This window comes from Falco naumanni, chromosome 4, assembly GCF_017639655.2.
Source record: "Falco naumanni isolate bFalNau1 chromosome 4, bFalNau1.pat, whole genome shotgun sequence".
In the NCBI taxonomy this organism is placed as follows: domain Eukaryota; kingdom Metazoa; phylum Chordata; class Aves; order Falconiformes; family Falconidae; genus Falco; species Falco naumanni.
In genome coordinates, this window is record NC_054057.1 from 97,152,304 (window position 1) to 97,174,695 (window position 22,392).

At 45.7% G+C, this 22,392-nt stretch overlaps 2 protein-coding genes across 3 annotated transcripts in view; both read right to left on the reverse strand.

Moving 5' to 3' along the window:
• Positions 1-9,088: 9,088 nt before the first annotated feature.
• SNTN (sentan, cilia apical structure protein) lies at positions 9,089-12,549 on the reverse strand. The gene is made up of 4 exons (XM_040592817.1): positions 12,353-12,549; positions 11,708-11,742; positions 10,799-10,938; positions 9,089-9,344 (listed from the first exon to the last, which is right to left on the reverse strand). Exons 1-4 carry the CDS (start codon positions 12,460-12,462, stop codon positions 9,186-9,188), a joined length of 444 nt encoding a protein of 147 aa, XP_040448751.1. The 5' UTR covers positions 12,463-12,549; the 3' UTR covers positions 9,089-9,185.
• A 6,226-nt stretch (positions 12,550-18,775) lies between these two features.
• SYNPR (synaptoporin) overlaps positions 18,776-22,392 on the reverse strand; it is a 109,866-nt gene continuing 106,249 nt past the window's right edge. For both annotated transcript variants that reach the window (XM_040592565.1, XM_040592566.1), the window contains 2 exons: positions 21,306-21,497; positions 18,776-20,563 (listed from right to left, as the gene is read on the reverse strand). In XM_040592565.1, the coding sequence (XP_040448499.1) occupies positions 20,297-20,563; positions 21,306-21,497 (459 nt within the window). In that variant the 3' untranslated portion in view covers positions 18,776-20,296. The remainder of the gene's footprint in view (positions 20,564-21,305; positions 21,498-22,392) is intronic.

The window sequence follows — 22,392 nt, forward strand, 5'->3', positions numbered from 1 at the left end:
GGGCCTGGCGAGCTGGCAAAAGCTCTGTCAAGAGCAGCAGCAGCGAGGGTCCAGGGTGGCTCCTGGCAGAGGAAGGCATCGTCACCAGCAGGCAGGAGGAGCCATGACCAGCAGAGCTATTGCCTGCTCCATTTAACAGCATTTTAACACCAAAGGGCTTTTGACAAAGCCCTTCTCCCAGGCACTTAAAGCTGCTAGGATGTCACAGGATGAGAGGGAGGATACTTTAATGCATTAATAACTAGAGGGACAAGAAAAGCAGAACCCACAGAGATAGGAATAAGCTCTAGTTTTTCCACAGATGAGGGATGTATCCAGGGATTCGTACCACTCATGGTAGTCATAAGTGGCCTAGAAAGTCATTTGGAATCAAGAAAAGGTTTGTAGGTGAGATGTGCTAAGCTAGTGAAAAGTAGAGGAGATTTTATATGTGTACGGACAGAGAGAGACACTTTATATATAATATACATTAATAGCTATATATTAAAGATATTACATATGTATTATAGCTTGTGTATATATTATAGAAAATATTATATGTTAAAAACAGTGTGTGTATATATATCTCTACTCACAGAAGTACATATAAGCTAACAGCCACCCCCTTTGCTACAGTCTTTGCCAGGGTACCAGGCACCAGCTGCTCTCACAAGACAGATGTGGAAGAGGCAGCCAGCAATACCGCACACAGCACAGCACTGTGCAGGGCTCCGTGGAGCAACAACAGCAGTAGTACCCAAGCAGCAGCTAAATGCATTCCTCCAAAGCAAACTAAACACCAGACCCCGAGCCTGGGCTCCACTGCAGACCCAGAAGCCAAACCCTCTGGTTCTCCCCAGGGCAGCAGGTGCAGCCAGGCTACATCAGCCCGTTTCCACGCCGGCCACGCGGTGAGGCAGGCGGGCAGTGAACCTAGACAGCCGCTCACTGCCAAGACCCATGCCAACAGCTTCCAGAAGGGCCCATAAAAGCAGTGTGTGTTTTTATGAGGCATTACAGAGACCTGAGATATTGTAGCAATTGGTACCATGCAGTTTAAAAACATAACAATTTCGATTCATTTGTGTATTAACTAATAACTCAGGCTCTAGTCTACTATTTTAACAAACTGATAGGATACTTCAATTGATCTTAAAAGTACCTATTAACACCTGATAATATATGACAGCCCATAGTACTCATTAGGATGAGCACACCTAGCCAGGAATCTTGCTATGAAATAATTGTTGATAGCAAAACGCTCCCAGGTTGCAGGAGAGCATGCAGATGGCTCACATGGCTTCCAGCTCAGGGGAACAATCCTGACTTTCCTAAACTCTTGGTGCTTACAAAAAGAAGCAAGGCCAGACTGGACCTTCCTAAAGCTACTGGGATGCAAGCTTTATGCTCAAGAAAGATTCACAACTGAGTTAGGTCAATGACACCAACAACCCCCACAACTCTGATTAATACCAGTATTTGTTTTCTTGTATATTAATCTCTAATGCAAGGAAACATTTTACATACCTGTAAGGCAATACAAAATAGCTGTCCTGTCAGCAATCCAGCACCCCAACCTCTCTCTCCAGGGTCTCTGCAGAAGAAGAATGTTTTCCCTTTATCAGAATTTCTGAGCTGACTTGAAACGCTCAGCAGCTGAGAGCTCCCAGTTAAATGCCTAAGGAAGAGCTGCTAAATGTTTTTCTGAGCTAAAGAAAAAAGGAGACAACAGAGCAGGCATGTCCAGAGCATGGCTGCCACCCAGTAAAGTTAATAAGCCACCTTTCTTAGGAAACCTTCTACCATGTTAGATGTATGCATCCAACATTATATAGCAGTCACTTCAGATTTCAAAAGTCTTCAGACTCAGCCTTGAGTTTCCTTCAAGCTCAAAGCCCACTCTCCTGTTACAGCAGCAATCTCTTTTCTCCCACAGAGAGGTAAATCCCCCCAGAACCCACATCAGGCAGCAGAGACCTGCCTCCTCCAACACACCTCAGAGGTGCTGCCTGCCTGGCCTGGAGCATCAGCACGTCACCCACATCCCAGACCTCAGACACCCACCTCAGCATCCCCAGCCCCACTTTGCACCCACGTACCCTGGGCAGCATCTCCCTCCTTGGGGAGGGCAGCCGGGCCACGGCTCTGCAGCACCATCGCTCCTCGGCCAGAGCCCAGCACCCTGACCTCAGCATAGCTTGGGCTTTGCTGGATGAATCCAGATGCAGGTGGAAGAGCCTGCCTTTTAACCCAGCTCTGCTGCAGGGGCAGCTCTTAGCATCCCCTTAACAGGGGTAAAAAAAACCCCAATCTGCATTCTCCTGTGGTCTCAAGGGCTAGAATAAATATCAGAAAAGAATTAAGCGTTGCTCTTTTATTTAATATGCTTACCCACTCTTTCCCTCACATACACTTGAGCACTCCCAGCATTGTTTCGCCCCAGGATACATTCAGCAGAAAGCTTTAGGTGCTCATTAATTAATGCCTAATTTGTGTGGGCCTGTGCTTATAATTCTTATGCAAATTCCTCTCAAATTGTGTTCTGTTTTCAGCTGAGCTGAATCCAAGCACTAAAAAGCCAGAAGAGGAAAGACAAATTGAGGAGTGTATGTGCAGGTAATAAAGCTTTTCTCTTCCTCAGAGGCTTTGCAATAACCTTGGGTCATGTGTACTACAAGCATAAATTTAGAGAAGAGAGAAAGAGCGGTGTAATGGCTGAGTCCTGCAGAACAGGCAAGTTAAGAGCTGTTACTGGAACGAAACTACTGATAAATGCTCACTGATGTTTTGGTTATTAATGTGATGGCTTTTGTATAAACTCTTTTCTCTAGGAGTATGATGGATCTTTACCAGAGGAGAAAAAAAACCCACAGTTTTTCCCATATAATTTAATCATTGTGTATGTTGCCTGGTATTAACACGGCATTTGACAAAGCCATGTCTCATATGATCTGGTTTTAATTTGCGCTCTTTATTACAGTTTGTTGTAGCTGCCTAATGGAAGCTTGTCAGGGAAGTAATCAGCCTTATTTCCGTAGTGAGATCAGTTTAATAAGAAGGTAATTTTGCAATTTGTTTTCATTAATTAGTTAGGTAAAACCCTATAAAATCCACATAGTGGCGTATAAACCCAGGGAAGCTGTGACACCAGCTACAGTGTCCAAGGAAAGAGGGATATTTGCCTGTTGATGTTTGGTCCCAGATGTGGGGTTTGCCCCTGCCAGCTTTAAGGAAGCAAACTCTGCTATATAACGCTTAACCAGCATGTCTCTATGAGTGCATTGTTGTCTCTAAACAAACCTCAAGAGACCATCGTGTGGTGATGGAGGCAGAACAGCTAGATCAAGAGAAATGCACCAGCAGATGTGGGAAATGTGTCAACATCTGCACACAAGTTTCTGCCAACAGCCTGAGGTGTCAAAGTAAACGGATCTCATATTCCTGGGAAAAAGAATCAAAGAAATAGCGGGAGGGTTCTCTGGGCTACCACTGGAGGAGAAGAAAAGGTCTTGGGGTTGGGCTGTAGATATTTCTATTTGTTCCCACTGTAAGAATACTTGGACCATTCCCGGTACTAGCCAGCTTTGTTTTTCAAAATCAAGCAGAGACCTAGCATACATCAATTTATCCAGGCAAAGAGTTCTCCTAGCTTCAGCTGCCCTTCCAGAGAGCTCGTGTTTCATCTTGTAACACTGACTAATACTTAACAAACCACCAGTAACCAGAGGCAGCAAGGCAAGACTTTCACCAAAGGTTGTTTACCATGATGCTTGTTCTCCTTTGCTCCAGTGATGCTAGGGTGCCTGGAGGCCAGCAAGCTTCTGCGTGCAGGAGTTTGCAAGAGCAGAAGAGGTCCTGGTATCCTGTACATCATTTATTGATCATCTCAGGACAAGCAGGGGCTTGATTTTTTCCCAGTGATGAACTCCTGCATCTGTTTGGACTGCTGGTTTTCCTGGAGGTTTAGAAACATGCCCATCTGAGGAGCTGCTTCCCTCCATCTGAGAGGTCCTGGCCTCTCATTGATCTCAGCAGCAGCTTCACAGGAACATGTGCTGTGGCTTGTGTTTCTCTGGATGACAAGATCCAGCAGACAGCAACCGAGAAAGCTGGATCATGGCAAGGGGAATAAAATTAAGAGAAAATCACAAATGGAAACTCATCCCTTGGCTCCAGGGGTTGCAGTGGGTCAGAAATATGAAGGTGCCACCTATCCCTGCAAGGGGCTGCAGCTCGTGCTGCTGTCGCATGAGGAGCCATCATCTGGGGGACAGCGGGGGTCCCTGCCTGCCCAGAGGCCCTTGGTACTCCAGGTCCTGTTTGAGACTCAATGGCTCTTTGACAAGCCATTACACACTCATTTGTGCAATAAAACCCAATTTGCACTTTGGCCCAGAGAAACCAAGCACTAGGTGTGACTGTGAGCACAGGAGATCCTTTCCAAGTTGGCCTTTTGGGGACCTTTGCATGGGAAGAATGTTGGCTGAGGCATCACACCAGATATGCACAGCCAGCCTCTGCTACAGACACCCAGTGCTGGGCTTGGGCCCATCCCATGAGTTTCTTTATGTTCAGTTTGGGGATCACAGTTTCAGCTCCTCTGCACGTGCTGGGTGCTGGGGCCAGCTCCCGTTATGGCTGTGCATAGCGTAAACTCCTACAATAACAATGCATAAAAGATAAGTCCCATGGCTCTGAATCTATCTGAGTCTAATGGCTGTTCTGTGCAGCTGGGGATTAGAGAGACAGCCTGATATATCTGGCTGCCGAACATCATTTGCTGTTTACCTTTGCTGGAGGAGGACTCAGAAGTAGGGCTATAAACACTTGCGGGGTGAGGAAACAGCAAATGAATAGAGCAAGGTGAGAAGACAGCTTTGCGGAAACCTTGTAAACCACTGACTGCAGTAAAAGTCAGCACAGGAATCAAAAGCTGTCAGCTCAGAAAGCCATAAAAACACCGTCTCTTCTTTATCTAGTTTCCCTGACTGAGCTTGAAACAAAGAGATTTTCTTTTTCCAGGAGGCATTTCAGAGTGCTCCTTTGTGGCTCACAAACTATCACACTTTGGAGAGAACATAATTCTGGGACAAAGCTTTTCATCTGCTCTGTAGTGAGCTCCTAGGGGGATGCACCACATAGCATCTTTCTGAGTCATTCCAACACTCCGAAGGAAGGTTTTCCTACCATGCAGCCACAGTTTAACTGCTACCTTGGTGGGCTGTGATGCAAACCTCTACTTCTCTCTGCAAAGTGACCTGCTGCAAGAACTGCGTAAGGGGAGGCAGCACGCAGCTGCCGAGAAGCTTTCATGGGCCACGACACGTGGAAATACTGAGTGGGGGCGTGCATCACACGCTTGCAAAGTGCGTGCAGCCAAGGCAAGTTTTATTTTACATGAAAAAGTAATGCAACACCTACTATGAGAGAGGAGGAGACAGGCAAAGCATCTCTCAGACTATAAGGTTCCTCAGCATCCAGGCTCCAGGGCCCCAGACAGGAGGTCTTACTGAAAGTGCGATAACAGTGAGGCAGCTGGGGAGCGTATTTCTCGTTCCTGAAAGATCTATGCAAAGCTGCAGACCCCGCGCGTGTGGCCCTAGGCTCCTGGCAGAAAGCTCAACGTGCAAAACTGCCGTGACTCACCCGCTGCAAGTCAGTGGGCTGGATGCAAGAGCTCCCCCGTGATCTGGGAGGGTGCCTTAGAGATTAGACTAAAGCCAGATCTTCAAAACCTTCCAAGTCCAGCAGGCCATAGAGTTAACACCAGATATGAAGGAGGAAGCCATGGGGAGAAGCTGAAGGTGCGCTAATTAAAGTATGAGAATGAACCTGCCTTCCTGAGCTGATATTTGGAAATGGAAACTGAAGATCTGAGGCTCTCCCTGACCCTAATTTCTCCTCTGGCAGTCATTTGAGAGCTGCTCATGTAACTGCAGAGATGACTCAGACTTTTCAGGGCAGAACTTCAAACTTTGATCCAAAGTCTGCAGAGCCTCCCAGGGTGGCTATTCACACCTGGACAGTGTAGCTGGACAAATCCCAACCCAACCCCGAGGCCACAGAGGCCAGGTTTTGACTAGCTGATCTCCGTGCTGCTGTCAGTTCTAAGGGGTATCAGATATTGATAAGATGTTCACACTTGCTGGGGCAGAGGAGCCTGCAGATTTTATCAATTTAGCTGCCTCCTCAACTCCTTAGCACTTGCGTGGGCTCTGTTATGAGAAATCAATGACGAACTCCCATCACTTCCAATAGGAGCAAGCTAGGGACAAAATAAAGCACAACAGTAGCCTTTTAAGCAAGCTTTTAGCCAGCTCCCCGAGGATGCAGCCAGACATGCTGTTTACGCCAGATCAGCTTCAAAGCCGTTAGCTGAGAGTGCTCAGGGCAGCCACAAATAGTCTGAGCTAATAAAAGAGCATCTTCCACAGCCGAGCTGCAAACTTCTGCCTACTCCTAACTATAAGAAGATGCTGGGGCTCTTCCAAGTGTGTCCGTCTGCTTTTGAGCATCAGGCAGGACTTTCAAGGACTGATGCAAATCAAGCCTTGCATATCCCATTCAATTTACGCAGAAATTCTTGCAGGAACCATCGTAGTGCCTCTTGGAAAGCCGTGGTCTTCTGTGCAAGAAGCTCAGTGTAGACTGGCATCCAGTTCCAGCTCTGCTATATGTGCTGAGCAAGGTACTTGGTTATTCTGTGCCTCTGATTCCTTCCTTACCATTTGAATATCTTTGCTATTGAGTTGTCTTTCTTTGTATTTTCGTCGTGCTTAGTACAAGGGGCTTTTGATCAAAACCAGGGACTCAGGATGCTAGCTCACAATACACCATGCTAGAATAAAAAGGGTTTGCATACAATGAGATGACAGAATGAATTGGTCTGATAAAAGCTTCTTAAGTCATTAATTCAAGTCATGCAAGATTAAGAAACATTTCAGCAATAACAGCAACTGTGTTAGGGCCTTGGGAATTTCAAAGAACTCTTTCTTAATTGGCTTCACAATATTGTTCCTTTCGGATTTTTGTTGTAACAGAGGAATATTAGGAAATTCATGCTTTCAGAGTCACCAGTGGCTCCCAAACAAGTTTTTCAGGGCTGTGCCGTGTTTTCTTTACTTTAGTAATGGGAAAGCCTTCTAGGGAGCCTCACATTCGATCCATCTTTCTACCCCAGAAAAGGAGCACCAGCTGATTTTTCAAACTTGCATAGATCTTCTACCTGGCCAAAACCCAAGGGCACAAGGGAAGAAACTGAGTAACGCTAGGGACACATTATCGATATGAAGCTGTGATACCCATATGGATGAGGCTACAGATTAAGTCCTTATTTTGATCCAGATCCAGAGTGCTTGATCAAGGTCTGTTTGCTCAGTGGACACAAGCTTAGAAGAGACGGTCTCCAAAAGAGGTTTGCCCGCCTCACCCATCCCCGTGCTCCCATATCCCACCTCTGGGAGATCTGACGTGCACCCCATGGGGGCAGTCATCCTTGCGGCACAGGGCCACTGGTCCCTCAGTGGGATATGTACGGGAGGGACGCCTCCATGAGCAAGCAAATAGACAGAAACAGCTGCTCACTGGTTTTGTCACTTGTGGCCACAGGTTTGACACTGCCTATTCTTGCAAACCACCAGCAGAGCAAGGGACTTGGCTAGTGCAAGTTTTTATGTGTAGGAAGCCCACTTATGCACATTTAGCCTCCAGGCCAGGCCGTGTCTCAGCTGAGGTTCAAAGCCCATGGAGCAGCACCTTACCTGCTGAGCTTCATTTCAAAACCCACCACATCCATCTGCATTTCTTCTTTCAGCTCCGTCCCATACCACACAGAGACACAGACCTCCCCTCTCAAAACAACTGGTTGCCAGCTTCCTACTGCAGCGTGTCTTTCCTCCGCACCAAAATCCATTACAAAACGTCCTCTTAGCTTCTGGAAACCCTAAGAGCCTTTTTATGTCAAGGAGTTAAATCTTGTTACTCAGCTGACATTAATTTCCCTCTTTCAGCACCAAAGGTTTTGATCCCTTCCTGTTTAAAAAAAATTATGCACCAAAGCTAAATCATTCTTGTCCTCTCCTTTCCAGACAAGGAGGGAGAGAAAATGAAAAGGATTGCAACGTTTTGCTGGCTTGCTCATCTTCTTTGTAGTAGTCGAGGCTTATTCAATTCTTGCAGAGGATATTCTGCTTCTGGGGTGTGAGACTGCTCATTGGTGTCCTAAAGAGATGTCACAGTGGGCTAAACCTTGGCTCTGAGCCAGGACCTTATAGGTAGGAATCAAAACAAAGATTAGGACGTTGAGCATTTAATATTGAGGTTCTGGCCCTAACCAAGCCCATGGCTGGGAAGCCAATATCATTCAGCTCCAGTAAAAGCACTTTACTAGCCACCCTTCCCACCCGCCCGCCCCCCCAGTCTGGCTGACCTCTTAGCTTATCTGGTTTCTTGTCTGCACAGTTCCGTGAAACAACAGATAGTCTGACATGCTGAGCTAAGCCGTCCCTTCGCTCACACAAGTACAGCATTGCCAAAGGTGCATTGCAAATACTGGGCTTGAAATTCCTGCCATAGTGATCCCTCAATGAAGAGGGAGGTCAGCTGGAGGAGGAAATACAAATAAATAAATGCTCCTTTCAGAAGGATTAATGGTGGGTTGGAAACCAGGCAGACTAAAGTCAATGTTTACCAAAGGCTGCAACAGATTTTGTGTTCGCTGCCAATTGCGAAACCTGCCACTGGCACCACCCTGAGGTAACTGGGAGAGCCCTGGGGAGCTGAGCGGCCACGCCACGGATGCTGCTGCCCCCAAGGGCGATGGGGCTGCACATTCCTGCGGCAGTCTCCCCGCAATGGTGTGGGAGACGATGGAGAGGTCTGGGAGAGCATGGCCTGCCTTCAGCTGGGCTGGGGGCTGCACCCAGCTGCTGACTAGTGCTGGAGCCTCAGGGCCCCCCGAGAGCCCCTCAGCACCCCCACCCCCCACCCCCAAGCACGTATATAGTAGGCACAAAGGCCTGAGCACCAACATTTCACTCCACAGACCGTTTCTACAGAGGAGTGAGTTCAGCCAGGTTTGGACAAGACTTTATTCCGTTTAGCAGGGACCCGCACAGGGTATCCAGGCACTCCGTGTGATCTCCGTGTGTGGTTTGCTCCTGCTTTCCTTATAAAGTGCCAAGCCATTTCTTCTTTTAAAGCACTGATCACTTTGTGGTTTTCACATTTTTGATCTCCTGCAGCAGGTCAGACATTAGAGTGAGACTGACTAACAAGATCATGAAATCTTCAAAATCAATTTTGTTCTCAGACTCCTCATCCAGGGCAGAAATTATTTCCTGGTATTTCGGTTTGTTTTCTTGGCCCTATGGAGAATTAAAAAAATTAAAAAATTAAGCATGAAGTTCCTTTTTTGTTGCATCATTAAAAAAGGTGGAATGAATGACACATACATAAAAATTCAGGTCTTTATCTTCCCATTCAGGTCTTTATGTCCACATTCATATTAGTTTTTTCTAAAGGTATCCCAAGAAAGTCAGAAACATTACTGCAATAAGACAGGAGAATCACCAGTCCCCAAAGCTTCCACCTGAACCCAGAATACATCTTTTGAAAGACACCTAGTCATGACTGAAAATCTGGCAGTGATGATGTGATGATGATGCAGCTGGGAAAAAAAAAAAAAAAAGAAAAAAAAAAAAAAAAGGTGTCTGTGCCTTGATAAAACCAGGGAGCGTGAACAACAAACCAGCCCTCCTAACTTTAATATTCAAGACAGGTCCTCAAACATATACCGTGGAGGTCTCAGAAACTGTTGATTTTACAGATTTAACTTCAGTAGTTGTTATTCTCTGTCCTGTTGGACATTACCACTGGAAGAGTTTATTAAAATTACATGTCATGTCTGTTATTCGTATTTTCTAATTAAAAAAAAAAAGCTCCAGGATTATTTTTTTTTAACTTCATAATCTTCCAAACATCTCATGATTCCAAATTTGATTGGCTATTGATATTTTCAAGTCCTTTTCCATAAAGTGCCTAGTTTCTAATTTGATACCAATTCCAATCCAAGAAGAATTGGAATTGGTATCAAATTAGAAATTTGTTATTCTTGGAAGCAAAGGTATCACCAAGAATGTATTTACTCCTAAACACCTCTCTCATTTACTTAGTTAAGCTCTTTTTACTAGTCCTATACAGTTTCTTTCTACCACTTGATAAAACTGTTTGGTGTTCTGTTGTTTATCATTTAGGGAGAGGGAAAAAAATCTGCAAGAACTTTACAGCCACAAGTGCAGATGTAGCTGTTTTTCACCGTACCCAGCTGCCACCAACGCCCCGGTGGGTGCCCAATGGAGAGATGCTGCCCACTCCCTTTCCCCCAGCAGGGACCACAGTGCATGCAGCGGTGCTGTGGCACGGGACTGGCTCTCCTGGCACTTGGTTGGTGCTCTGGCAAACTACCAAATGCTTCATTAATTCAATGGGATTCTTCTTTTCATAAATACAGTCTCTTATCATCTGAGGGTTTTTTTTGCAATTGCCCTATTTTCTTTAAAAAAAAAAAAAATGCAAGCAGGCGCATCAGCTGTGGTTTATTGCTGTCCCCCACTCCTTTAGCCCTGTGTTAGACATAGGCTCAACATAAAGCAACTAATTCACTGGGGGTGTTTGTGCCAAATCACTAAAGCCTCACTTGGGATTACTGTATGGACCGTTGCTTGCCCAGCTTCAGGGCAGAGCCCAGGGTGCCATTCCTGCACCCAAAGCACCTGGCCAGCGCTGGCCCAGTGCCACCCACCCGCCCACACCCCCTCACCTGTATGAAACGCCCAAACTGGGTTTGCAGCAAGCATTTGGTTTCAGCTTTGCTGAGCTTGCCCTCAGGATCAGCAGAATTGTTATACACCAAAGCTGCGGTGGCAAAAGCTTTTTCGAGGTCTGAACCTTTTCCTAGAGCTGAGAGGGGAAAAGTTACCAGCCTATCGGAAAAAGTGGCATTTGAGATATAATTGAAAAGAATTGTCAGAACCATCCTGAGTGGGTGGAAATCTGTGTAGTTTCATTAAAGTTAATGAGACTGAAACTGTTTATGCCCACAGAGGACCTGGCCCAGATTTTATTTGGAGTGGGCCAGCAACATGCCTCACGTCCCATGGAAACACATGTAAAGGAAGCATTCAGTCAGACCTGGGGCACTAACACCGAGTGATGTGCAACACCCATCTGCTCTCTCCCCCCCCCGAGCATCCAGCAAGGACCTGCCACACCACGGGGACAGGCCGCGCTGGCCATCTCCTGGGTGCATTTGGACTCCCAGGATCCCATATCAGGGAAAACATGGCCCATTTGGGAAACCTGGCTGAACAGAAATCCCCATGCTGAAGTGCCGCGCTGATGCTCAGACGCACAGTATACTTGGGATTTGGGCTGGATTCCTTCCCCCCGCTCCTGGGCTGCATCCTAAAGACTGCATGCTCACAGCCTTCCGATAGCATCAGGTACCACAGGTGGCTCGGGCTGTGATTTTTAATGACAAGGTAGGCAGAAGAGGAGATGCGCATCAACGCAGGAGCACGTCGCACAGGGCTCCACGAGACCCTCCCATCTAGCACCAGCTGAGGGTCTGCACGGCCTCACAGCTCCGCTAAATCACCAGGATTTACTGCACTTGGGCTGTGGACTCAGAAGACCTGAACCCCCAAGGGACAGTGAATGGGTCCCTTACCTTTTATCGATGCCAGCTGCTTGGCTGTAGGTATGCTGGTAGTGAGAGAGACGAGAGGCACGGTTATCACCTGCTGATTTGTGTGTGCGTGTATAGTTTCTCCATGAGCGAGCTTGCTCATTTCTGTTTCATTTAATCCCCCAGGAACTCAGGGCTTCCCAGGGGAGACTGACTTTACTTCACAGTGGGAAGGAAAATGGCCTTTACAAGCAGCACGCAGCTCCTAATTCTTCACTTGAGTAGCCTGGCATTGTTATTAAAGATGATTATTAAATAACTTTAAGAGGGGGGCACTGCAACAGCATTCAAGTAATTTCTTCAGAACCTGAAAGAGCCCCAGGCAGTGTCTCAGGTTTAAGCCCATCCCCAGAGGGGTCCGTCATCCCCCACTCACCAATGCTCCCAGTCTGGAGCAGACACATGGCTTTTATTTCCAGCAGCACTCACATCTACAAGAAGCACCTCCCTGCTCTCCGTTAAAACTTAAAGCCTGCTTACTTTTGCTGAAGTGCTGGAAACTGCTACAGAGCAGCCAACAGGCAAAACAAGAGCTGGTTTGTGACAGAGACACAATTACATCCAGATAACAAATTTCCAGACAAACTGGAGATCACCAGAGATGCAAAGAACAAAGCTATGGCTTACCGCTTGGGCATGCCTGCTGCGGCCAAAGGGCTTGTTTTGGTGGAAGCAGGAGCTGGCTGGTTGACTGAGTACTGCTTGGTGCTGGGAACGCTGGCTCTGCAGCCACACATCTCGAGGCCCGGGTGTTTGTGATCTCCAAGCAACTCGCATAATAGCAAACAGGTGAATTCAAGCTCTGCCCTGTGAAAGCAGCCTGCTCACAGCCATGCCCTATCAATAATGCAAATGCTGCCTGGTGATCGTGGAGCCAGCTAAATACATCCGTCTAAAGCAGCACTGCCAGGCTGGCAAATAGAGTGGCTTTTATGTGAGAATTTGACAGAAACAAACCAAACTAATGAGCCTGAATCTTCCTAGATCTGTAGGGATGTAACTTTGCATCAGGAATAACTAAGACACTGCATCCGTTCAGCTATACACGTTATCATTTTAATGGGAGTGGGCTCATGTAATTTGCCCCGGGCTATGAAGTGAATTGTTCCTATAGACAGAGTCAGAAACCAAGGGCTTCACAATTGCTGACCCGGCATTCATCCTCGATGAGCACACTCCTGCTCCACTATTTATCCTCCCAGTGCAGTGCAAAGAGGAGATCTGCTCTTCCTCCAAACCGCTTGCAAAGCAGCTTCCAGCACGGAGTCTTTCCTTCGGTTTCTACCCGAACGGATGCTGCCTGCTTCCAAAAGCAGCACGGAGCCATATGGCAGAGCAGTCGCACATTAGAGGAACTGGAAGGGCTCTGATGAACTTTGTTATTTATTGGCATGGATATTGCTATTAGAAAACACACAGCTTGTCACGCTGCCTATCTCTGTGCACAGTCTCCTTTCTGCAGATCCCTTGCCTAGAGGTGTCTAGACAGGGTAACTTCCACCCAAAAGACCAAGCGGCCGTTGTAATCCCAGGGTGGTCTGTTAATAGGTAGTGACTTCAGCTACCTCATCCAGCTCATCGTGGCTGGTGAAAGGATACAATACTGATGTTAAAACTACCCAGGATGAGACTTTATGTAAGAGGACACGCAAAGGAGACTGCAACAGATGGCCTAGAGAATTAAAATGTTTTCCTCATTTGGTAGAAGCTAAATTACTGAAGGCTAATGAATAAGGATGTTCACCACCTTACTGTTCCTGGATTTTAATTATCTTAAAAAGCATGGGAAAAGAGAACCTTTAATTTTCCATCTAAGAGTGTCATTACTCAAACAATTCAGAGCCTTTTTCTGAGAGGTTTAAGCTGTCTTAGATCTCTAGTGCATTCTTTAGGACTGGCTCATGAATAAAACAGAGCCTGTAATTGCAATGACGCAGCCAAAACACATATAATCAATGCTCATTATCCCATCAATTAACACACTAAAATTAAACAAGAATTCAGGCTTAGTAATCTGCCATCAGCTAAAAAAAAAAAAAAAAAAAGGAGTCTTGATATCATGTTGAAGTGATAATTCCCTTTCACATCTGTTGAACCGTACAAGGAGGCATGAAAAGCCTTACATCCCGGTTAATCTGCAGCATGGTAATGTTTGGTCTTAACGTCCAAGGTAAAAATGAGAGTGAGAAACAGACTCCGTTGCATGTTTATCAGCTACAGGCAGTGCTGTGAGCTGGCTGGCAAACCCAGCCCTCTGCGTTTTGGGCTCTTTCCACCATAGATCAGATTTCAGCTCGCAGTTTTTTTTTAATCTAACTGACTTGGGAGCGCCTGAGCTCTAGAACAGGTAATTTGCTTTGCTAGGGTAGTAACAAGTTCAAGCAAGCCTGGGGTACATTATCCCTCTAAAATATACTAATTAGCGTATGCAGGAGCATTAGTGCCTGACAGATAAAGGGTAGCATGAGGATAACCCTTGCCTTTGCAGATGATCGGCTTTGAAGACAGCAAGATTTTGGCTGGATGTGTTGCTCGAGTATCCTGGTCAGCAAGGTGTGCGGGGAGCCAGGCCATCTGCTCTGTAGCTATTTTGATAACACACTATTTATGCTTGAAATATCCAGGTGCTTTTATCGGTCAAGTTTTAGCGTGTTTCACACCTTAACAATATTGTCTGCACAAAATACGCAACCTGATGCTCAAAACTGCAAAATCTTTACAGGCAGTTCACTGAAAATAATTGCCACTGCAAAAAGCTGCCGTCTCCACTTGACTTTCGGTGTTTTCCCATCCTTTTTGCTTTCTGCAATTCTAGAAGACTTACATTGCGAAACATTTGTGTGTGATGGAGCCCTGGCTCCCTCTGAGATGGCCCTGGGACAGTCGGCAGGGGCAGGCAGGGGCATGCTGGGGCTGGCAGGCGTCGCTGGGGACAGAGGCGCAAGGGAATACCTGAAACAGAGGATGCACTCAGGCTTTGTTTCTTCAGCGAACGCTTCAGCAGCTGTAGGAGAAGTGCTGCTAACTTCCACCCAAGAACGTAATAGCTTCATTTCTTTGTGACCAGAATATGGTCATTTTGATCTTAGAGAAGCCCCACACTCCATCTTAGCCCAAAGCAGGACTGGCTGCCACAGCCTAATACTATTTTCCTCTTGTTTCACTTGAAATCAATTACTTATCATGGGAAAAGCCAGCAGAACCAGCAGGTCTAGCGTGCTCACCATGGTTGGTCTCTCCACACCAGCCCCAACCTGTGGTGCCCGCACGAGCAGGTGGGCTCAGCCCCACCGGGGAAGGACCTTCTCTTCTGCAGGGTGGCATGCGAAGAGGAGACACAACCCAGTGCAGGTTAATGAAGGATTTAACCAGCTCAAGGGATTGATAGCTGTGCTGCTGCAACAAGTAGTCTGCTTTGCACAAATACCCTCTGGTCACAGAGCCACACAGGCTCCTGCTCACCGGTAGCTGGTTTACCCCTGCTAACGTCCTGCTAAATAGTCTGAAACCTGAACTGCTGAACCCCTGCATTTATCCCAGGAGGCAGGGAATGTGGCGGATAAAGAAAATTACAGAGTATTTCCTGCTCATTTGTTTCTCCATCACCATGCCATTTGGGGTGCACGCTGCTGCTGCTGCTTCCATCTGTGCTGGGATGGTGCAAGTAACGTTCTGTGTGTCCCAGGAACATTTCCCTCTTGGCCATCACCATTTTTAAAAAAATACCTCTTCGTAGTCAATTCGATTTCACTCAAGGGGGAAGTCTGCACCGCTATTTATCTGCATCAGCTGGGCTGGGTACAGTTTGCTGAGCGGTGCCTGATGATGAAGCTGTGACTGGCTGGGTAATGCAAAATTCTGCCCCGCTCAGCGGGCTCAGGAGGTCTGTGCAGGGGTCGGGGTGAGGGGGAGACCCTGGCTGGGAGCCACGGATGGGTCAGCCCATCTCCCCTACTGCTCACGTAGGAGATAACTCAGCTCACCCTGGGATTTAGCTCTGGGGTCATGATTAAAATATTTATGAGTCCCATTGCTGAGACAGAGCAGGTAAAATGTCATTTAAGAAAAGCTATTAGAACCAGTCTTTCTGCAGGGGAACACCGTTTGTCATCTCATGTCCAGACATTTTTCAGACATGGTACAGCACTTTGGCCAAAATAGGCTTGTGCCTCGTATGGGGGCTGTCAGGGAGCAGAGTGGCTCCAGGGATTTATGATAGGACATTTAGACTTCAAAAAGGCAGCTGTATTTATAAACCCCTAATATCTTATTAAAGGACACAACAGTAAAAATGTAAGAAAAGAAACTGGTAGCTAAATGCAACAAATGGGATGAATTAAAATTTCATATTGAAACGCTAAGATCTTCATACTAAGGATATATGGCATTGACAAATGATGGGATAATCAGCACCAGATGTATTAATACTAAAATACAAATTATTGCTGCTTTTAGAAAATTCCAGGAGGAAAATCTCTTGGGTTTAGTAGAAGGGAATAAAAAGAAATCCTGAAAAAGAATAGTTAAGTCAGGGAGACTACAAGCTAAGTAACCCATCCATTCACATATATAAAAATTTTGACTCAAATCTGACTTAAAACTAGTAGAGAGAGGACTATGCTTTTGACATGACATAGCATAATATGAGAACTTTTTCAGAAAAGGATGAAACGATACGTGGCAGTTTTTACTTTGTAGTTCTTTATCTGTCTGTAATATTAACTGTGAAACATGGGAGATGCTGTCAGGAGCAGACTATAGACAGGTGCAATGTGTCTTGCATGTAACTGCCTCCTTTATCAGCACATCAGAGTTTCAGCTAAGAATAATTCAGGGCTAGAGCCCGAATTGCTCATTCAAATTGAGAGCATATACAGATTGGAAATAATTAACTTAATCAGGTCAGGTAATTGCAATATGAATTCGTGCAACAGGAGCACAAACTTTCTCAGAGTCCTGGCCATCACTGAGGCTCTGTTACAGGCAGCTCAACAGCCACAGTGAAGGAGATTTTAGGAGTCATTTGGAGAGAATTGCACAATAAAAAAATACCCTGTCAAGTAAGGGCACAGCCCTGTAGGCTGGATTTGCATTTAACTTCATCCTTTTCTCCTCGATGTGTGGGGCAGGGAGAAAAGCAGGCTGCAGAGCACCGGGTACCCAGCGTCATGCTGCCTGCCCTCTCCAGCACCTCCCCGCGCAGGGCAGGATGGTGCAGCTTTGCAAAGTGCATCCCCTCCCCAGCCAAGAGCAGTGTGTGAGCATGCCTCTTCCTTGGCCTCTGAAGCACCTGGAGAGAAAGTCCTGTGCTCCCACCTCCCCCGCCACACTCGCAGAGGTACCAGCCTCTCCTCCACAGCTCTACACTTGATCATGCAAATATGCTCCCATCTTGAGTAGCTGAGAAATGGGCTATAAAGAGAAACACATGGGGAAACAGGAGGGACAGCACAGAAGATCAAGGAACATGTTTTTTCCAAGGCTGACCTAGTTATTTAACTAACTGGCAGAGATACTCACTAATGATGAAGTAGGAAAGCAATCGGTCTGCCAGCAGCAGTTTCACAGAGGATGCTCAAATTTACTTAGCTATTTGTCTTACACCTAGGAAACATCAAATAAAGTCTTTTCCATCTTGCTGCTCAATGCTTTGGTATACAGTCACTATCCCCAGTTCAAATAAACTTCCAATTTCTCAACAATTGCCAAAGGATGTGATAAAAGTCGAACCCAGAGGAACACAGAGGAAACATTCAGATACATTTTCTTATATAACACAGAGAAGTGCATGCATCATTTTTGTTTTCGTTTTTGCTGCTGCCATACTATATTCATCTGAGAAGCTATAGAGGAAGAGATATTTCATCCCTCCTAACTCACAGTGAAGACTATAGTCCCCAAAGGACAACAGCCAGCTCAGCTGTTCTGCACGGCAGCAAGGAGCCAACGTACCTGTGAAGATCTGGCGAACTGGGCAAGGCAAAGGGCAAGCCTTTCATGAAAACATGTGCCTCTCTCACTGCTTTTTCCAACTCCCTTCCACCAGTTCTGCCCTTCATGAGAAAATCTTAAGATTTGGAGTTAGGCAGATAATACCCAAAATAAGTCATCACTTTCATTCTGTCCTCAGTCCTGTGTTAGGAACTGCCCTTTCTCCAGGGGTGTCCAACTCCTGAGGCTTTGAAAGCTGCAGTTCTTGTGCTCACATGGTTACACAAGAATTTCAGCTTGTTTGAAATGCAGGAACAAACCTAAGCAAAACTCAAGTTTCTGACCCTCAGCATTGGATAGAAAAATTTAGGAATGGGACACTGCTCACTAGGGTAGGAAAGTTCATGGAGAAAAACTAGTTGACACAAAAAACTCTATCCATTTCTAGTGGGGAGGCTCAGATAAACCAGCTTGGGATATTCCTGATCAACCAATACAAAGTGGATTTAAAAAACCCAACCAACCAAACAGAAAAAAGAAGTAGGACTATGTGGGATGGGGTATGAAGAGCATACATCCCCTCCCCCCATCCTTTGCTTCACATAGATTTCACTTTCTCCTGGTTTGCCTATATTTGACTTTTCCAAACTAAAAAAAAAAAAAAAAAAAAAAAAAAAAGAGGAAAAAATGGACTAATAAAAATTTTTCATTGACCAATAGAACTGTATTTTTCTCCCATTTGGAATACCAGGACATTCAGATATTCCACTTTGTCCTCTCTACAGCTCAAGCATGGCTTTCCAGCAATCCACAGAACTGAGATAGCACAGTACTGGGCTAGTCCTAACTGACAGGTGGAAAGAGAGGTAAAGAGGCAGGCAGGTATTCAATCACACAGTTTTAATTATTTTTTTTTAATTGTTATACTGACCTTTAATGACAAGCGTCTGTAGAAGTGTCGTACTCTACTGTACATTAAAACAATCCTCATAAAAAGTGTTGGAAAACAGTAAGAATATGACCAATAAGGTAAAGCACAGGAATAGTTCTTTATCTTTAATAGTTATCATAGTTATTTTGCAGTGACATTTTAATATTAACATACTCTGAAAACAGGCATTGTATGCAATAACTTTATTAGGGTCAAATAGATATCACAATATAGATTCATCCACCGAGTAGCCATAAATTGGTTACAACAATCATAGAAGAGACTAAGCTGTTTTAAGCTAAGATGCTTTCAACATTACAGCTCATACAATAAGATTATATACTGATAACACTTTGATTTAGAAATGCAGATGATCAGTTTTGATTACTATATTGTGCTTCAGGTTTTTGTTTGCGTCAATGCATCCCATGTGCTGTAGCGAGGAGGGGCTGAATTTCCCAGGGAGAAATCCGAACGCGCTACAAGCCTGGCTCTGGCTCTTTGAGGATGAGTTCCTCCGAGCCTGGGTTATTTGGTCAATCCGGTTACATTCTCCAGTAGCACCAAGCTAGCGCTCAGAGCAGGAGCCTAACAGAGGGACACTTCATCTCGAAACAGCACAGATGGAAAGGTTTTCTTATTATAAGAGGGTATAAAGGAATGTTTATGCTTTGTAAGGTCACAACAACATGGTTGTGATATGCGGTTTTCATGTTCTGCGGTATTAAGCAGCAGGGCATTTTCCCATGGGTTTGTATACTGATATCTGCACCTCTGTTATCTTAGTTAAATAAATACCTTTGTAAACATATAACACAGTTACTTGGTCCTTATTCTCCACAGCTCACGTTAAAAGATTCACAAAACATCCATAGAAATAGTGGTTTACAGAATGAATACTTAGCTGAGTTAAATGGAATAAACATTGGTCAGGTACCATATATACTACTGAATGCCATTTCAAGGAAAAACATTTTAGTTACAAAGCATTCAGAACTTGGGTAAGCCATATATTCAACTCTGCAAAATATATAAAAGATGCATACTTCTTTTAAACATACATTTAACAAAATGTAGTGGCAGAAGTCAAGAAGTTCCGTTTACACGGTCCAGACATTTGGTAGTATGAAACTGCTTATCCATGCACTAAATTACGGATGACTCAGTTAACTGAAATGATAGTAAAATTGTCTGAAACAAAAAAGTATAACAAAAAAATGCTCCAAAGAGTCACAGACAGGCAGTTTTGAAAATTTAGGTGCAATGTTACATGCATGGATATACAGAGTACTCTGTAGAAATAATAGTAAAACACTTTTGATTTTCACCAAAATGCAGAAGGAAATTCAATTATATTATGCATATTAAATACTACAGACTTGAGGCTACAAAATGCTTCTACCGTCTTAACACATAGAAAACTACCATAAAGTTATCTCTACAGTACATACTACAACACTGACTCCAGGGCATCACCTGCCACAAGCATATCTCCTGGATCTGGCTAGCCAGGGGAAAAAAGGCCAACTCCAGCCCGCCGGCCACCTCCCACCTGCCTCAGGAGGTAGGCTTAGATCTTCAACTGACATTAAACACCGTGTTGTAGTCGTAATTTATGGAAAACCCTTAAAAATCTTGGCGCCACTGAAACTTGAGACCTGTGAAACTCTCTACACGTGGGGGATGCAGGAGCTCATGCTGCGTGAACCCTAGATCTGATTAGCGAAGGAGGTCGGCCCGCTCTGGCCGTAGCTCTGCGACTGGCCGTATTCACCCACCTGCCCGTAGGAGCCTGGCTGGTTGTAGCCACCATCCGGCCCGTAGCTGTCTTGGTTGTAGCCACCTTGGTTGTAGCCACTGGGCTGCTTCTCCATGGTGTCCGGAGGGTGCCGCTGGCCCGAGGAGTGCCAGCCCGTCTCCTTAAACACAAACCAAATGTTGCCTGCCCAGAGGATAAAGTTCAAGAAGCCAAAGACCTGGGTGGGGAGAAGAGGAGCTTGTCACCTGGCAGCCGCGGTCTCACAGCCCAGCCCAATGTTATGGTCCTTGCATGGTTCTGGGAGATGTCAAAGCTGCTCCCAGCTCATCCTCCTCCCAAAACCTGCTGGAAAATTTTCTCAGCTTTGGAGCAAATGCCCGAATTCATGTCCCTTAGCTGTAGCTCACAAGGTGTCTGTCTTCCTTTTTGTTCCAAAAAAAGATTAAGCTTTTAGGCCAAAACATAGGGGGTTTTGTTTGAAAATGTAATCTAATTTAAAGAAACCGTAGAAAGATAATATTGGTATAAACCAAAAAGTGAGATATTAATTGGTCAGCTAGACTGGATCTTTTTTGTTGTTTTTTTTTTCTTTTTACATTCTGAAGACCAATTTTATGTTGTATTCTTAAAGGAATTTAAGGCACAACCCTTTTCCTCCTAAAGGAACACACGGCCCCTGTCGCAGCGAGCAAGTTAAAAGCAGACAGGCCAAGCAATGCGCTTGGACAGACACTTTGCATCCTCCCCATCCCAACCTTGCGCCCTCATCCTACTGCAGCTCCACAGCATGTAGCTGCCGTGAGTCATGCTCTGCCTTTCCCCGCAGCAAGACTGTACTTCCAATTAAATCATTTCAGCTAACTGGTTTACACCAGCCGATTTATGCCAATGCACAGGTAAAAAGAGACGAAAACACGTGTTCAAGGTAAGGGTGAAAAGCAGTCATCAAAGTCACTTACAACCGAAGTGTTGAGGCTTGACATAACAGGGCTGCGAACAGGCAAGCATTTGTTGGACTGCTGTTTGCAGGCAGACATCAGTAACAGCACTTCGTCTGGGTCGGTCGCAATCTTTACATCTGACAGTCCTTTAGCCCAAGCAGATGAGCTCACTAGCCACAAGAACGAGAAGACCACTGTCACAATGAAATCCTAAAAGACAAATCAGTTAGAAGCATTATACTGGTGTGTCCAGTGGGAAGGAAAAAAATATTAAAAATCACCAGAAAACCAAAAGCTTGCAGTAGAGGAGAGAGAAAACAAGGGCTTGTAATTTTGTGGAATGTTGTGATGACTGTCATCACCCACAGCACTGATTTTCGAAGCGCTTGATGTGCCTGACGGGGCAGAGCCCTTCGGCTGCCATCTGCATCTCCGACCTTGAGGCCAGATTCCCACAAATGTTTGGCCGGTACCCGGGATGCTGAGCTGCCTTGGAAATGTAGCTGTTCACAGCACCTGGCTGATGAATTGGGATCAATGAAAAACCAGAGATGCCTGGAAAAGAGCTGGGCCCTCCCGAGGGCTGGCACTGGCCCTGGCTGCTCCTACAGACAGCTGGGGTGGGTTTCCAATAGGAAATGTTTCCATCTGTGGCAGCATCTCCGGGAGAACCTGAAACTGGCTGATCCTCAGCTACCAGATGAGGAGTTTTCTCACCAGTTACAGGTAAGGCCAAAAGTCCCTGCTGCACGAGCCATGCAGCCGCTAATTATCACAAGCAAACAAATAAACAGCAAGGCTTGCCAAGCACCAAGGCTCCCCTCTGTCCCGGTAAAGCATTTGCTCCCAACTCCTCTCCATGTGGAAAGAGGGGAGAAGGGGTGGTGGTCCCTCCCGGATCCAGTGCCTCTGAGCAGCTCTGTTCTGAACCACTCTGCTCACTTTTCCCTCGAAAGACTCTCAGGAGCACACACAGGCATAAACTTCTCCTTGTCTTAGCCAGAACAAGTGGCCAAGTGACACTGTTGTTGTGTGGGTTTGGGGGGAAAGGAGGGAGGAGGTGTGATTTTTCAAGCTTTCTTGTGTCTTGCTAAAACAGAAGAGC